At 46.8% G+C, this 18,183-nt stretch overlaps 2 protein-coding genes across 2 annotated transcripts; one reads left to right on the top strand and one right to left on the bottom strand.

Annotated features, from left to right (window-relative positions):
* The first annotated feature begins 343 nt into the window (after nt 1-343).
* LOC124023163 (golgin-45-like) lies at nt 344-6,403 on the top strand. The gene is made up of 6 exons (XM_046337698.1): nt 344-477; nt 774-1,282; nt 2,270-2,469; nt 2,650-2,778; nt 4,807-5,053; nt 5,383-6,403. The coding sequence occupies exons 1-6, from the start codon at nt 450-452 to the stop codon at nt 5,575-5,577; spliced, it is 1,308 nt and encodes a 435-aa protein (XP_046193654.1). The 5' UTR covers nt 344-449; the 3' UTR covers nt 5,578-6,403.
* Nucleotides 6,404-14,460: 8,057 nt separating this feature from the next.
* On the bottom strand, nt 14,461-16,717 carry LOC124023160 (tRNA methyltransferase 10 homolog C-like). Its single transcript, XM_046337697.1, has one exon. It carries the CDS (start codon nt 16,660-16,662, stop codon nt 14,863-14,865), a length of 1,800 nt encoding a protein of 599 aa, XP_046193653.1. The 5' UTR covers nt 16,663-16,717; the 3' UTR covers nt 14,461-14,862.
* Nucleotides 16,718-18,183: the final 1,466 nt, after the last annotated feature.

Below are 18,183 nucleotides of genomic sequence, written 5' to 3' on the forward strand. Positions count from 1 at the left end.
TAGTTGGAAAGGGCTAGCCAGGTTAAACAACTAGTTGGAAAGGGCTAGCCAGGTTAAACTACTAGTTGGAAAGGGCTAGCCAGGTTAAACAACTAGTTGGAAAGGGCTAGCCAGGTTAAACAACTAGTTGGAAAGGGCTAGCCAGGTTAAACAACTAGTTGGAAAGGGCAGCTGTTTTGACTCTTCATTTTACCAATTCAAAACATATTAAAAAAACAAAATAATTGAAGGCAGAAAAAGTCCATTGGCTAGTTACAGGAGCTGTGCGAGATTCTCTCGCTACTTTCTTATTTTATTTGATTCATTTAACATGTCTGACAGGGTGGTAAACTCCGAATCAACATCTGTCTGTCTTCGGGAGAGAGATCTAAACTGCCATCCTGGAAGTCGTCCACCGCCCTGTCCCCCTATCATTCCACTGGACTGTTGTGAAGACTTCCTCCACCGTCATGTCTACCGCTACAGTAGCAGACCGAGGTAAGCCATACGTAGAATGTATGCACACATGACTGTAAGTCGCTTTGGATAAAAGCGTCTGCTAAATGGCATATCAAATCAAAATCAAATCAAAAGACTTCCTCCACCATAATGTCTACCGCTGCAGTAGCAGACAGAGGTAAGCCGTTATCACCCCCTATCATTCCACTGTTGTTTACATCCTCCCCCTGCATCCTCTCAGCCAATCACACACAGCCATGTTGAGACCTGATAACTCCTCCAGCCAATACATTGAGAGAGAGAGATAACATTCCAGAATGTTTGCCATGTTCCAGGTTCCGTCCGTCCAGTCAGGGGCCCCGGCGACGGCATGGAGACAGACAAGCCCCCAGTCGCTAAGGAGATCGGTGTCGTGGATACGCCTCTGTCTTCGGTGCCACTACTTAAGGTAGCTTGTCCCAAACAAAGCCCCAAGAAGACGCACCCTGCCCCCGCCAGCCTCCAGCACAGCCCCCACTCCACCCCGCAGCAGAGCCCCAGAGCCACCCCGTCTGCGCCCCAGCCCCCCGGGGTGCTCCACCTGGGGAAGGTTCCTCGGGAGGCCTGCATGGTGGTGGAGGCGGTGAGGATCGTTGTTCCCCGTGCCGCCATCAGCCGGAGTGGGGGTCATGTGGGCCTGGCTGAGGAGAAAGGAGAGGCCTGGGCTGGGCAGCAGATGGAGGAGCGGCCTCCCTCCCCTCCTCTGGAGGACCTGAGAGGAGCCATGGAGAAGCTGCAGAACTCAGAGAGAAGACTGCTGCAGGACAAGGAGGGGCTCCTCAACCAGCTCCACGTGCAGACTGAGGTGGGTAAATGAGTTAACTTAAAGGCCCAGTGCCATCAAAAACATCAAATTACTGTGTTTTATATATATTTCCACACTGAGTTTGGAGAACTACTGTGAAAATTATGATAAGGACCTTTTAGTGTAAGAGCTGTTGGAAAAGACTTCCTGAGCCCGTTTTGTTTCCAAACCTCTCTACCCAAGTTTTGGTGGGATGGAGGTTTGGCCTGTCTGGTGACATCACCAGGAGGTAAAGTTAATAGACCAATAATAGACCAATAAGAAAGAGTTCCAAACCTCTCTGCCAATAACAGCTAGTTTTCAGCTTTCCCTTCACCACTCAGGCCACGCCCAGACAGTCCAAACTAAATTCTTGCTTGAGAAATTATTCCTAGCTAAGAAGCTATTTCTGTTTCTTTTTTATAAAACCATTTTTAATTGAAGACGATCACGGTGAGGACCTTAATTGTTCCCCAGAAATAATTTGATATTGAGAGATTTAAAAAAAAACAGCTGCATTTGGGCCTTTAACACTATGAAACACGTTATTTAGAGTTGTTCAGTGACTGTAGGAGTTAATCTGGATCGTGAGTTTTGTTCAGTGACTGTAGGAGTTAATCTGGACCCTGAGTTTTGTTCAGTGACTGTAGGAGTTAATCTGGACCCTGAGTTTTGTTCAATGACTGTAGGAGTTTATCTGGACCCTGAGTTTTGTTCAGTGACTGTAGGAGTTAATCTGGACCCCGAGTTTTGTTCAGTGACTGTAGGAGTTAATCTGAGTTTTGTTCAGTGACTGCAGGAGTTAATCTGGACCCTGAGTTTTGTTCAGTGACTGTAGGAGTTAATCTGGACCCTGAGTTTTGTTCAGTGACTGTAGGAGTTAATCTGGACCCCGAGTTTTGTTCAGTGACTGTAGGAGTTAATCTGGACCCTGAGTTTGCCTTTGTCCCGATAAGGACAGAACTCTGGTCCATATTTGAACCGACTCAACTCTGTGTTGTCCTATAGGTGAACAGAGAGTTGAAGAAGCTGCTGGTAGCCTCTGTAGGTGATGACCTGCAGTACCATTTTGAGCGTCTGGCCAGAGAGAAGAACCAGCTGATCTTAGAGAACGAGGCTCTGGGTCGCAGCCGGGCCTCCACAGCAGAACAGCTGGAACGCATGTCTATACAATGTGATGTCTGGAGGAGCAAGTTCCTAGCGTCCAGGTAGGGGTGTGTGTGTGTGTGTGTGTGTGTGTGTGTGTGTGTGTGTGTGTGTGTGTGTGTGTGTGTGTGTGTGTGTGTGTGTGTGTGTGTGTGTGTGTGTGTGTGTGTGTGTGTGTGTGTGTGTGTGTGTGTGTGTGTGTGTGTATCGACTGACTGTTGTGTGTGTGGTATTTCTTCAAGAGTGATGGCGGAGGAGCTGACCAATGCCAGGGTTTCTCTCCAGCACCAGACCAGAGAGGCTCAGAGCGCCATAACAGACCTGCTGAGTGAGAGAGACGAGTTCTCTAGAGACATGATGCTAACCCACAGGTACAACACACAGACATGATGCTAACCCACAGTTACAACACACAGACATGATGCTAACCCACAGGTACAACACACAGACATGATGCTAACCCACAGTTACAACACACAGACATGATGCTAACCCACAGGTACAACACACAGACATGATGCTAACCCACAGGTACAACACACAGACATGAGGCTAACCCACAGGTACAACACACAGACATGAGGCTAACCCACAGGTACAACACACAGACATGATGCTAACCCACAGGTACAACACACAGACATGATGCTAACCCACAGGTACAACACACAGGCATGATGCTAACACACAGTCATGATGCTAACCCACAGGTACAACACACAGACATGATGCTAACCCACAGGTACAACACACAGACACGATGCTAACCCACAGGTACAACACACAGACATGATGATAACCCACAGGTACAACACACAGACATGATGCTAACCCACAGGTACAACACACAGACATGATGCTAACCCACAGGTACAACACACAGACATGATGCTAACCCACAGGTACAACACACAGACATGACGCTAACCCACAGGTACAACACACAGACATGATGCTAACCCACAGGTACAACACACAGACATGATGCTAACCCACAGGTACAACACACAGGCATGATGCTAACACACAGTCATGATGCTAACCCACAGGTACAACACACAGACATGATGCTAACCCACAGGTACAACACACAGACACGACGCTAACCCACAGGTACAACACACAGACACGATGCTAACCCACAGGTACAACACACAGACATGATGTTAACCCACAGTTACAACACACAGACATGATGCTAACCCACAGGTACAACACACAGACATGATGCTAACCCACAACACACAGACATGATGCTAACCCACAACACACAGACATGATGCTAACCCACAGGTACAACACACAGACATGATGCTAACCCACAGGTACAACACACAGACATGATGCTAACCCACAGGTACAACCGACAGACATGACGCTAACCCACAGGTACAACCGACAGACATGACGCTAACCCACAGGTACAACACAGACATGATGCTAACCCACAGTTACAACACACAGACATGACGCTAACCCACAGGTACAACACACAGACATGACGCTAACCCACAGGTACAACACACAGACATGATGCTAACCCACAGGTACAACACACAGACATGATGCTAACCCACAGGTACAACACACAGACATGATGCTAACCCACAGGTACAACACACAGACATGATGCTAACCCACAGGTACAACACACAGACATGATGCTAACCCACAGGTACAACACACAGACATGATGCTAACCCACAGTTACAACACACAGACATGATGCTAACCCACAGGTACAACACACAGACATGATGCTAACCCACAGGTACAACCGACAGACATGACGCTAACCCACAGGTACAACACACAGACACGAGGCTAACCCACAGGTACAACACACAGACATGACGCTAACCCACAGGTACAACACACAGACATGACGCTAACCCACAGGTACAACACACAGACATGATGCTAACCCACAACACACAGGCATGATGCTAACCCACAGGTACAACACACAGGCATGATGCTAACCCACAGGTACAACACACAGACATGATGCTAACCCACAGGTACAACACACAGACATGATGCTAACCCACAGGTACAACACACAGACATGATGCTAACCCACAGTTACAACACACAGACATGATGCTAACCCACAGGTACAACACACAGACATGATGCTAACCCACAGGTACAACACACAGACATGATGCTAACCCACAGGTACAACACACAGACATGATGCTAACCCACAGGTACAACACACAGACATGATGCTAACCCACAGTTACAACACACAGACATGATGCTAACCCACAGGTACAGGAGGACTTCTATACAACACACTAGTGGTAAAACTCACATAGGAACATAAAGTTACTGAGATCCCCACCACACTACCGGCGATACAGAGGATGTGTTTGTGTGTCTCTCTCTCCCAGGTCTCTGGAGCAGCTGCTGGTCTCTCTCCAGTGGGGTCGACAGCAGACCTACTACCCCAGTGGCCAGCCACTCAGCACGGGAGAACTAGCCCTAGCCAATCACAAGCTGGCGGACGCCATCAACTCCCGCCTGCTGGGGAAGGTTGGGCCAGTAGGGAGCAGCAGTGGAGCCGGGCTGGGGAAAGGAAGACAGATCTCAGAGCTCCCTAACACCTCACACACGCCTGCTGAGAAGATGGCTGAGAAGGTAGGAAGTGGAGTGGGACCCCCCCCCAGCAGGACTCTCACACTGGCCTCTAATCCAGAAACAACCCGCTCACTCTTTCTGTCTTTCTCTCCCCCCCCGTGTCTTTCTCCCCCCGTCTCTTTCTCTCTCCTCCCCCCGTCTCTTTCTCTCTCCCCCCCCGTCTCTTTCTCTCTCCTCCCCCCCCCGTCTCTTTCTCTCCCCCTCTCTATCTCCGACTCCTCCCCCCCGTGTCTTTCTCCCCCCCCGTGTCTTTCTCTCCCCCCGTGTCTTTTCTCTCTCTCCCCCCCGGTGTCTTTCTCTCCCCCCGTGTCTTTCTCCCCCCTTCTCAGGTGTTGAAGATCCTGGACCCTATTTCCCGTTCAGACAACGAGGAAGAGCCCTCCCCCCTCTCTATCTCCGACTCCTCCCCCTCGGCCTTCCTGACCAATAAGAAGAGCATCGGCCGGTTCCACCCTTACACTCGCTATGAGAACATCACCTTCAACTGCTGCGAGCGCTGCAGCGGAGACATCCTGGTCCTCTAGGGGTCAGAGGGCAGGGGTCGTGACCTTTAACCTGGACAGGTCGACGCAGGCCGCTGTGAGGAACACCAGCCGGCTCTCCCTCCGTCGAACCGTCTGGTTTCACAGCGGCCTCAGAGCGGGACTTGACTGGAAGCACGGCAGAAGCTGACGAAACAACCGCTGATTTTAATTGGCTGATCTCTCTCAGTCCGTCACCGTCTCATAACTCTTAGAACCTCCCACGACATTGTGGGCTTCAGAACGTGAGCAGAGCAAGTGATTTAAACAAGGAAGTGAGTTCGGAGAATCTGAAAATGTTCCATCTTAGAATCAATGGGGCTTCCCCAAAAAAATATGGTCAAAGTTGGACCACGGACGGCCGAGTGTCTGTGGGTTTCTGGTCCTTCCTTGTACTTGACTGGTGAATTAGTAAGGAACTCTCCTCACCTGGTTGTCTAGGTTACTGATTAGTAAGGAACTCCCCTCACCTGGTTGTCTAGGTTACTGATTAGTAAGGAACTCCCCTCACCTGGTTGTCTAGGTTACTGATTAGTAAGGAACTCCCCTCACCTGGTTGTCTAGGTTACTGATTAGTAAGGAACTCCCCTCACCTAGTTGTCTAGGTTACTGATTAGCAAGGAACTACCTTCACCTGGTTGTCTAGGTTACTAATTAGTAAGGAACTACCTTCACCTGGTTGTCTAGGTTACTGATTAGTAAGCAACTACCTTCACCTGGTTGTCTAGGTTACTGATTAGTAAGGAACTCCCCTCACCTGGTTGTCTAGGTTACTGATTAGTAAGGAACTCCCCTCACCTGGTTGTCTAGGTTACTGATTAGTAAGGAACTCCCCTCACCTGGTTGTCTAGGTTACTGATTAGTAAGGAACTCCCCTCACCTGGTTGTCTAGGTTACTGATTAGTAAGGAACTCCCCTCACCTGGTTGTCTAGGTTACTGATTAGTAAGGAACTCCCCTCACCTGGTTGTCTAGGTTACTGATTAGTAAGGAACTCCACTCACCTGGTTGTCTAGGTTACTGATTAAATCAAATCAAATCAAATCAAATTTATTTATATAGCCCTTCGTACATCAGCTGATATCTCAAAGTGCTGTACAGAAACCCAGCCTAAAACCCCAAACAGCAAACAATGCAGGTGTAAAAGCACGGTGGCTAGGAAAAACTCCCTAGAAAGGCCAAAACCTAGGAAGAAACCTAGAGAGGAACCGGGCTATGTGGGGTGGCCAGTCCTCTTCTGGCTGTGCCGGGTAGAGATTATAACAGAACATGACCAAGATGTTCAAATGTTCATAAATGACCAGCATGGTCAAATAATAATAAGGCAGAACAGTTGAAACTGGAGCAGCAGCACAGTCAGATGGACTGGGGACAGCAAGGAGCCATCATGTCAGGTAGTCCTGGGGCACGGTCCTAGGGCTCAGGTCCTCCGAGAGAGAGAAAGAAAGAGAGAATTAGAGAGAGCATATGTGGGGTGGCCAGTCCTCTTCTGGCTGTGCCAGGTGGAGATTATAACAGAACGTGGCCAAGATGTTCAAATGTTCATAAATGACCAGCATGGTTGAATAATAGTAAGGCAGAACAGTTGAAACTGGAGCAGGAGCATGGCCAGGTGGACTGGGGACAGCAAGGAGTCCTCATGTCAGGTAGTCCTGGGACATGGTCCTAGGGCCCAGGCCAGTTGAAACTGGAGCAGCAGCATGGCCAGGTGGACTGGGGACAGCAAGGAGTCATCATGTCAGGTAGTCCTGGGGCATGGTTCTAGGGCTCAGGTCCTCCGAGAGAGAGAAAGAAAGAGAGAAGGAGAGAATTAGAGAACGCACACTTAGATTTACACAGGACACCGAATAGGACAGGAGAAGTACTCCATTAGTAAGCAACTCCACTCACCTGGTTGTCTAGGTTACTAATTAGTAAGCAACTCCCTTCACCTGGTTGCCTAGGTTACTAATTAGTAAGCAACTCCCTTCACCTGGTTGCCTAGGTTACTAATTAGTAAGCAACTCCCTTCACCTGGTTGTCTAGGTTACTAATTAGTAAGCAACTCCCTTCACCTGGTTGTCTAGGTTACAGATTAGTAAGCAACTACCTTCACCTGGTTGTCTAGGTTACTGATTAGTAAGCAACTACCTTCACCTGGTTGTCTAGGTTACTGATTAGTAAGGAACTCCCCTCACCTGGTTGTCTAGGTTACTGATTAGTAAGGAACTCCCCTCACCTGGTTGTCTAGGTTACTGATTAGTAAGGAACTCCCCTCACCTGGTTGTCTAGGTTACTGATTAGTAAGGAACTCCACTCACCTGGTTGTCTAGGTTACTGATTAGTAAGCAACTACCTTCACCTGGTTGTCTAGGTTACTAATTAGTAAGCAACTCCCTTCACCTGGTTGTCTAGGTAACTAATTAGTAAGGAACTCCCCTCACCTGGTTGTCTAAGTTACAGATTAGTAAGCAACTACCTTCACCTGGTTATCTAGGTAACTAATTAGTAAGGAACTCCCCTCACCTGGTTGTCTAGGTTACTAATTAGTAAACAACTCCCTTCACCTGGTTGTCTAGGTTACTAATTAGTAAGCAACTACCTTCACCTGGTTGTCTAGGTAACTAATTAGTAAGGAACTGCCCTCACCTGGTTGTCTAGGTTACTAATTAGTAAGGAACTGCCCTCACCTGCCCTCACCTGGTTGTCTAACCCCGCTGAAGACTAGGGAGTCATGATGCCCTCAGTGTTAGAGACAGCATCTATTGAGAGAACCCTGCAGAAGACTAGGGAGTCATGATGCCCTCAGTGTTAGAGACAGCATCTATTGAAGACTAGGGAGTCATGATGCCCTCAGTGTTAGAGACAGCATCTATTGAAGACTAGGGAGTCATGATGCCCTCAGTGTTAGAGACAGCATCTATTGAGAGAACCCTGCTGAAGACTAGGGAGTCATGATGCCCTCAGTGTTAGAGACAGCATCTATTGAGAGAACCCTGCAGAAGACTAGGGAGTCATGATGCCCTCAGTGTTAGAGACAGCATCTATTAAGAGAACCCCGCTGAAGACTAGGGAGTCATGATGCCCTCAGTGTTAGAGACAGCATCTATTGAAGACTAGGGAGTCATGATGCCCTCAGTGTTAGAGACAGCATCTATTGAAGACTAGGGAGTCATGATGCCCTCAGTGTTAGAGACAGCATCTATTGAGAGAACCCTGCAGAAGACTAGGGAGTCATGACATCATGATGCCCTCAGTGTTAGAGACAGCATCTATTGAAGACTAGGGAGTCATGATGCCCTCAGTGTTAGAGACAGCATCTATTGAGAGAACCCTGCTGAAGACTAGGGAGTCATGATGCCCTCAGTGTTAGAGACAGCATCTATTGAAGACTAGGGAGTCATGACATCATGATGCCCTCAGTGTTAGAGACAGCATCTATTGAGAGAACCCTGCTGAAGACTAGGGAGTCATGACATCATGATGCCCTCAGTGTTAGAGACAGCATCTATTGAAGACTAGGGAGTCATGATGCCCTCAGTGTTAGAGACAGCATCTATTGAAGACTAGGGAGTCATGACATCATGATGTCCTAAGTGTTAGAGACAGCATCTATTGAGAGAACCCTACTGAAGACTAGGGAGTCATGACATCATGATGCCCTCAGTGTTAGAGACAGCATCTATTGAAGACTAGGGAGTCATGACATCATGATGTCCTCAGTGTTAGAGACAGCATCTATTGAAGACTAGGGAGTCATGATGCCCTCAGTGTTAGAGACAGCATCTATTGAAGACTAGGGAGTCATGACATCATGATGCCCTCAGTGTTAGAGACAGAATCTATTGAAGACTAGGGAGTCATGATGCCCTCAGTGTTAGAGACAGCATCTATTGAAGACTAGGGAGTCATGATTGCCTCAGTGTTAGAGACAGCATCTATTGAGAGAACCCTGCTGAAGACTAGGGAGTCATGACATCATGATGCCCTCAGTGTTAGAGACAGCATCTATTGAAGACTAGGGAGTCATGATGCCCTCAGTGTTAGAGACAGCATCTATTGAAGACTAGGGAGTCATGATGCCCTCAGTGTTAGAGACAGCATCTATTGAAGACTAGGGAGTCATGATGCCCTCAGTGTTAGAGACAGCATCTATTGAAGACTAGGGAGTCATGATGCCCTCAGTGTTAGAGACAGCATCTATTGAAGACTAGGGAGTCATGATGCCCTCAGTGTTAGAGACAGCATCTATTGAAGACTAGGGAGTCATGATGCCCTCAGTGTTAGACACAGCATCTATTGAGAGAACCCTGCAGAAGACTAGGGAGTCATGATGCCCTCAGTGTTAGAGACAGCATCTATTGAAGACTAGGGAGTCATGATGCCCTCATTGTTAGAGACAGCATCTATTGAAGACTAGGGAGTCATGATGCCCTCAGTGTTAGACAGCATCTATTGAAGACTAGGGAGTCATGATGCCCTCAGTGTTAGAGACAGCATCTATTGAAGACTAGGGAGTCATGATGCCCTCAGTGTTAGAGACAGCATCTATTGAGAGAACCCTGCAGAAGACTAGGGAGTCATGATGCCCTCAGTGTTAGAGACAGCATCTGTTGAGAGAACCCTGCTGAAGACTAGGGAGTCATGATGCCCTCAGTGTTAGAGACAGCATCTATTGAAGACTAGGGAGTCATGATGCCCTCAGTGTTAGAGACAGCATCTATTGAAGACTAGGGAGTCATGACATCATGAGCTAGGTTACTAATTAGTAAGCAACTCCCTTCACCTGGTTGTCTAGGTTACTAATTAGTAAGCAACTCCCTTCACCTGGTTGTCTAACCCTGCTGAAGACTAGGGAGTCATGATGCCCTCAGTGTTAGAGACAGCATCTATTGAAGACTAGGGAGTCATGATGCCCTCAGTGTTAGAGACAGCATCTATTGAAGACTAGGAGTCATGATGCCCTCAGTGTTAGAGACAGCATCTATTGAAGACTAGGGAGTCATGATGCCCTCAGTGTTAGAGACAGCATCTATTGAAGACTAGGGAGTCATGATGCCCTCAGTGTTAGAGACAGCATCTATTGAAGACTAGGGAGTCATGATGCCCTCAGTGTTAGAGACAGCATCTATTGAAGACTAGGGAGTCATGATGCCCTCAGTGTTAGACAGCATCTATTGAAGACTAGGAGTCATGATGCCCTCAGTGTTAGAGACAGCATCTATTGAAGACTAGGGAGTCATGATGCCCTCAGTGTTAGAGACAGCATCTATTGAAGACTAGGGAGTCATGATGCCCTCAGTGTTAGAGACAGCATCTATTGAAGACTAGGGAGTCATGATGCCCTCAGTGTTAGAGACAGCATCTATTGAAGACTAGGGAGTCATGATGCCCTCAGTGTTAGAGACAGCATCTATTGAAGACTAGGGAGTCATGATGCCCTCAGTGTTAGAGACAGCATCTATTGAAGACTAGGGAGTCATGACATCATGAGCTAGGTTACTAATTAGTAAGCAACTCCCTTCACCTGGTTGTCTAGGTTACTAATTAGTAAGCAACTCCCTTCACCTGGTTGTCTAACCCTGCTGAAGACTAGGGAGTCATGATGCCCTCAGTGTTAGAGACAGCATCTATTGAAGACTAGGGAGTCATGATGCCCTCAGTGTTAGAGACAGCATCTATTGAAGACTAGGGAGTCATGATGCCCTCAGTGTTAGAGACAGCATCTATTGAAGACTAGGGAGTCATGATGCCCTCAGTGTTAGAGACAGCATCTATTGAAGACTAGGGAGTCATGATGCCCTCAGTGTTAGAGACAGCATCTATTGAAGACTAGGGAGTCATGATGCCCTCAGTGTTAGAGACAGCATCTATTGAAGACTAGGGAGTCATGATGCCCTCAGTGTTAGACAGCATCTATTGAAGACTAGGGAGTCATGATGCCCTCAGTGTTAGAGACAGCATCTATTGAAGACTAGGGAGTCATGATGCCCTCAGTGTTAGAGACAGCATCTATTGAAGACTAGGGAGTCATGATGCCCTCAGTGTTAGAGACAGCATCTATTGAAGACTAGGGAGTCATGATGCCCTCAGTGTTAGAGACAGCATCTATTGAAGACTAGGGAGTCATGATGCCCTCAGTGTTAGAGACAGCATCTATTGAAGACTAGGGAGTCATGATGCCCTCAGTGTTAGAGACAGCATCTATTGAAGACTAGGGAGTCATGATGCCCTCAGTGTTAGAGACAGCATCTATTGAAGACTAGGGAGTCATGATGCCCTCAGTGTTAGAGACAGCATCTATTGAAGACTAGGGAGTCATGATGCCCTCAGTGTTAGAGACAGCATCTATTGAAGACTAGGGAGTCATGATGCCCTCAGTGTTAGAGACAGCATCTATTGAAGACTAGGGAGTCATGATGCCCTCAGTGTTAGAGACAGCATCTATTGAAGACTAGGGAGTCATGATGCCCTCAGTGTTAGAGACAGCATCTATTGAAGACTAGGGAGTCATGATGCCCTCAGTGTTAGAGACAGCATCTATTGAAGACTAGGGAGTCATGATGCCCTCAGTGTTAGAGACAGCATCTATTGAAGACTAGGGAGTCATGATGCCCTCAGTGTTAGAGACAGCATCTATTGAAGACTAGGGAGTCATGATGCCCTCAGTGTTAGAGGCAGCATCTATTGAAGACTAGGGAGTCATGATGCCCTCAGTGTTAGAGACAGCATCTATTGAGAGAACCCTGCTGAAGACTAGGGAGTCATGATGCCCTCAGTGTTAGAGACAGCATCTATTGAAGACTAGGGAGTCATGATGCCCTCAGTGTTAGAGACAGCATCTATTGAGAGAACCCCGCAGAAGACTTGAACTCAGGCTAAGATGCTATTCATCAAACTAAATGTTGTGTATATAGAAATGCATTCCTCAATGGTCTTATTATTGTTTAACCTTTATTTAACTTGGCAAGTCAGTTAAGAACAAATTCTTATTTACAATGACGGCCGACCGGGGCAGAACGACTGATTTTTAACCTTGTTCAGCTCGGGGATTCGATCCAGCAACCTTTCGGTTACTTGCCCATCTCTCTAACCACTAGGCTACCTGCTTCCCAAGCAGTATGATTGATTCACCATCAGGTTTTTAAAAATTCTGAGTGTTATATTTATTGAATTGATCTGATGAGTATTGTAGATGTGTGGAAACAGGAGAGGCAGGGCTGTGGTCAGAGGATGTTTCTGACAGACAGGAGGTTTTAGATGTGGAGAGGCAGGGCTGTGGTCAGAGGATGTTTCTGACAGACAGGAGGTTTTAGATGTGGAGAGGCAGGGCTGTGGTCAGAGGATGTTTCTGACAGACAGAAGGTTTTAGATGTGTGGAAACAGGAGAGGCAGGGCTGTGGTCAGAGGATGTTTCTGACAGACAGGAGGTTTTAGATGTGTGGAAACAGGAGAGGCAGGGCTGTGGTCAGAGGATGTTTCTGACAGACAGGAGGTTGTAGATGTGTGGAAACAGGAGAGGCAGGGCTGTGGTCAGAGGATGTTTCTGACAGACAGGAGGTTGTAGATGTGTGGAAACAGGAGAGGCAGAGCTGTGGTCAGAGGATGTTTCTGACAGACAGGAGGTTTTAGATGTGTGGAAACAGGAGAGGCAGGGCTGTGGTCAGAGGATGTTTCTGACAGACAGGAGGTTGTAAATGTGTGGAAACAGGAGAGGCAGGGCTGTGGTCAGAGGATGTTTCTGACAGACAGGAGGTTGTAGATGTGTGGAAACAGGAGAGGCAGAGCTGTGGTCAGAGGATGTTTCTGACAGACAGGAGGTTGTAGATGTGTGGAAACAGGAGAGGCAGGGCTGTGGTCAGAGGATGTTTCTGACAGACAGAAGGTTGTAGATGTGTGGAAACAGGAGAGGCAGAGCTGTGGTCAGAGGATGTTTCTGACAGACAGAAGGTTGTAGATGTGTGGAACTAAACAGGAAGAATCCTAGAGGAAAACCTGGTTCAGTCTGCTTTCCACCAGACACTGGGAGAGGAGTTCACCTTTCATCAGGACAATAAACCTAAAACACAAGGTCAAGATCTACACTGGAGTTACTCACCAAGAAGACCGTGAATGATCCTGAGTGGCCGAGTTACAGCTGACCTAAATCTACTTCGCAATCTTATGTCAACACCTGAAAATAGTTGAGTAGTAATGATCAACGACCAATGAGACAGAGCTTGAAGAAGATCGAAAATAATAAATGGGCAAATGTTGCACAATCCAGGTGTGGAAAACTCTTTAGAGATTTACCCAGAAAGCCTAGCAGTTTTAATCGCTGCCAAAGGTGCTTATCTAAGGTATTGACCATTTTCACTTTGTCATTATGGGGTATTGTGTGTAGATGGGTGAGAATTATTCAAATTAGTTGTTGATCATTGCTAGACAGCCATTTTCTTTAGGTCTTTCCATAGATGTTCAAGTAGATGTCTAAACTATCTAGTCAGGAACATCCACTGTCTTGGTCGCAACTCTAGTGTAGATTTGATCTTTTGTTTAAGGTGTGAAAACATGAGATATTTCAGCTAATTTATTTTTCAACACGTTTGATAAAATTTCTAAACACATTTTCACCTTGTCATTATGGAGTATTATTTGTAGATGGGTGAGATAAAAAAAAAAAAGATCAATTGAATCCATTTTGAATTCAGGTCAAAGGTTATGACTACTGTACATTTTAGTGGCCTTTTATTGTACCCCAGCACAAGGTGCACCTGTGTAACGACCATGCTGTTTTAATCAGCTTCTTGATATGCCACACCTGTCAAGTGGATGGATCATCATGACAAATAAGAAATGCTCACTAACAGGGATGTAAAACAAATGTGTGCAATTTTTTTGAGAGAAATAAGCTTTTTGTACATGTGGAAAATGTTATGGATCTTTTATTTCAGCTCAAAAAACATGGGACAAACACTTCACATGTTGCGTTTATATATATTTTTCCTCTGTGTACATTGACACAAAGTAGCAAATACGCCAAAGATTCCAAACAATCAACAGTCTCACTGAGTTGCTTATCAAAAAAATGTTTATGTTCATGGTCCACCTGGAGCTGTTGCCGAACTGGACCTTTTATTGTCCCCAGCACAAGGTGCACCTGTGTAATGATCATGCTGTTTAATCAGCGTCTTGATATGCCGCACCTGTCAGGTGTTCAAGGCATTTAGAAGTGCTTTTCATCAGGTCATCTCTGAATCCATTAACACAACAGGGTGAAACTGAAGAACATTCAGAGGAGAAATGTCTCAGAATATTTGGCCCAATAAGGCTACTCTTCCTCCTGCAATTTCTTCCTGCTCTTGGCTGTACTGTTCCGATCCTCCATCTTGGTTTTTAGTGATGTCCGTACCCTGGTGGTGGTCTGTCTGTTCTCTGCATCCCCTGCTGCTTCCTTACTGACTGCTACCGTGTCTCTGCTACTGAATACACTGTCTCTATGTCTTCTAGTGGATCCTCTCTCTCTGACCACACCATTCATCTGTTTCTGTCTCCACTCCTCCATACTGTCTCTGTCTCCAGTCCTGACTGCTCTGTCACTGTCTCCGGTCCTGACTGCTCTGTCACTGTCTCCTCTGTCTCCAGTCCTGACTGCTCTGTCACTGTCTCCTCTGTCTCCAGTCCTGACTGCTCTGTCACTGTCTCCTCTGTCTCCAGTCCTGACTGCTCTGTCACTGTCTCCTCTGTCTCCAGTCCTGATTGCTTGGTCACTGTCCCCAGCCCTGAACCCTGTGTCTCCTCTGGTTCTGCCACTAAACCTCCTGTCCTTATCTGAGCCTCTGTCTCTGTCCTGCTGGGGTTTCTCCTGGTAGAATCCATCATGTTTCCTCTTGGGTACGTGCTCCAGCGCCTCCTCCCACCTCCCGCTCTCCTTCAGTGTCAGCAAGATGCGTATCATCTGATCCAGGGTCAGGTTCTTGGCCCCCGTCTCCCATTGGAGGAAGTCATCGAGTGGCAGACGGGCCGTATTCAGCTGCAGACGCTTGGCGTTGGCCAGGGAGAGCCCTGATTGGATGGAGCGGTCCACCATGGAGCCCACGATGTAGACCTTAGAGTGGTCGAAGGTACGCAGGACGTTGGGGGAGTCAGCCGTCAGGTAGACCAGGTCGTCCCGGGGGAACAGGTCCACGTGACGTCGCTCTGTGGAGGTGATGAGGAGGCGCTCCCAGGCCTCGGCGCCGTAGCGTTTAACCAGCTCCCTGTGGTAACCCCCGTCCGGCTGCAAGTTACAGAAGTGTAGGTGGAAGGGGTCCGGGGCTCGGCGGTTCCACCCCTCCACCTCCATCAGCTGGGACACAGTGTTCTCCACCTCCCGACGCGCCATCTGCTGTTCGTAGGACATATCGAACACCAGCGGCTGGCCGAACACCATGGCCTGGGCCGACCTCCAACCCAGCAGCTTGTCCAGGGAACGACCCCAGAACTGGAGAAGGAAAGTGTTCCTCAGTTCACCCTCCTCTCCTCTCACACCGCCAGGCCTGATCCTATCGTCCTCCAGAAACCTCTCGCTCCTCTCTGCCTTCTTCTTCTCCTGTTTCTGCTTGTGGTTGTTCTTGTGGCCCTCCTTGATGGCCAGGTACTTCAGATACTTCTTCTTGGAGGACTTGGTTTGGAACTCGGCCAGGATCCCCAGCTCCTCGTCAGTCATGATCTCTGGCACCAGCTTCCCAGCCTGACGCCACATCACTATCAGCTCTCTGGTGGCCTCCAGTGGGGAGACCTCCTCCTGCCCTGCAACACCTCCTCCTGGTCCTGAAGGAGCAGCACCACCACCTCCCTGTTTCTCCGCCTCCACCGCTGGGACCTGAAACCTCATCACAGACTTCCATATGTCCAGGTCCAGTTTCTCTTCAGTCTGATCTTCTTTAGACTGAGGGAGGGGTACGTCTTTTCTTAGTGTGGCCCCAGTATAGAGAGGCCGTTTTAGGGGTGCAGAGTGGTGGGGTGGGAGAAGGCAGGTGAGTGGTAGCTGTTTATTTGCGACAGTGGATAACAGCGAGAGACGCCGCCGCAGCTCGTTCAAAAGCGGTGGTGTGATAAACCTCATCATTTCAATGGTTTGATGATACATGCATATGGAGTCAAGATGTTGACACTCACGTCGTTATATTTAAAGTTCCAGAACTGTCCATCAGAGAGGAAGAAATACCGTTCGACGTGCAGACAAGATAGAAAGCGACTGTGTTTATGTTCCAAAAAATAATACAAACTGCAATTAAGGTCCACTCTCAACAAGGACAGAATGGGTCATATAATCGTGGTAATATTCCATTGAATGTCTTACATTTGTGTCAGTCTGAATTCAATTTACATCCGTGCTCATCGAAAAAAAAAGTGTCGAAAGGTCACGTTGTAAACGTGTGCAACGCCATTATTCAGTCGTGCTGATGCAAGTGCAAAAATATTTGTTCCGGGATTAATGTTCTGGGCATAACAATTTGTACAGAAGACTGTCTCACATTTCACCAATCATAGAGAAAAAAATATGTTATTTTCCCACGTCAATACATAGTAAACAACGTTTAATGCAAGAGACAATTTGGAACAGGAAATTACCCTAAACGACCAACTGAGTTTAAACTTCACCTGAGTCCTGCTCAATGGTTCGTCTATAAACTAGGTGACTGATAGGGGGCGCTGTGTTGAAGCCACCGTGCCTCCATCTTGACACTCCCCCACCGTCGTAAAGCATATTTTGGAAGCTATAGGAAAGGGTGCTCCAACAAACGCTAAAAAGCCCATTGGGTGTCTATTATCAGAATGCTAACAAAATTAGCATAATTAATAGCGAATTCCCATGGAGGTTGCTAGCTAAATATTCTATATTCGTTTTTTTGCCATTTTTATTATATTACAAACACCTTAATGCATACTTTTAAATTATATTATTTTAGCGAAACATAAAATATATATTTTTTAAATTCCTTAAAGTATAATTGTTTTAGATTACGAATGTTATTGTTTCCAAATACTTAAATAAATGTAATTTTGTCCTTGAAACATTTAAAGCTGCAATATGAACGTTTTTGGAATACCCCACCAAATTCACATAGAAATGTGTGCTATAGATCTGTCATTCTCATTGAAAGCAAGTCTAAGAATCAGTAGATGTGTCCTATCTCTATGCTTCCCGTAAGTTAAAAAAAACGTTTTTGTGTCCTCTACTTTAGGTTTTGTACACCAGCTTCAAACCGCTGAAAACATATATATATTGGTTATGGCTAATATATTTCACAGCGGTTTAGATGGTACAATGATTCTCTACACTATACTTGCTTGTTTTGTCACATGAACTGAAATGAGGCGAAATATTCTAAATGTTAAGCAACCAGGAAATGGTGGAGTGATTTCTGAATACTGTATATTTAATTGAAATACTGTAGAATTACATTCACTCCAATGGAAGACTGCACCTACTGGGGAGTGGCAATATGGCCGACCAGTGGCTTCAAAGCATCTCAATGGCCAATACATAGAATCATCAATCCATGGTTTATATACATCTAGGGTTTATATACATCGCCTGGTGTTTTTATATTTTCCTATTTCTGAGCAACAGAAGATATGTCTGTTGGACATCAAACAAGCTGAT

Source organism: Oncorhynchus gorbuscha, unplaced genomic scaffold (genome assembly GCF_021184085.1).
Source record: "Oncorhynchus gorbuscha isolate QuinsamMale2020 ecotype Even-year unplaced genomic scaffold, OgorEven_v1.0 Un_scaffold_1521, whole genome shotgun sequence".
Classification (NCBI taxonomy): Eukaryota; Metazoa; Chordata; class Actinopteri; order Salmoniformes; family Salmonidae; genus Oncorhynchus; species Oncorhynchus gorbuscha.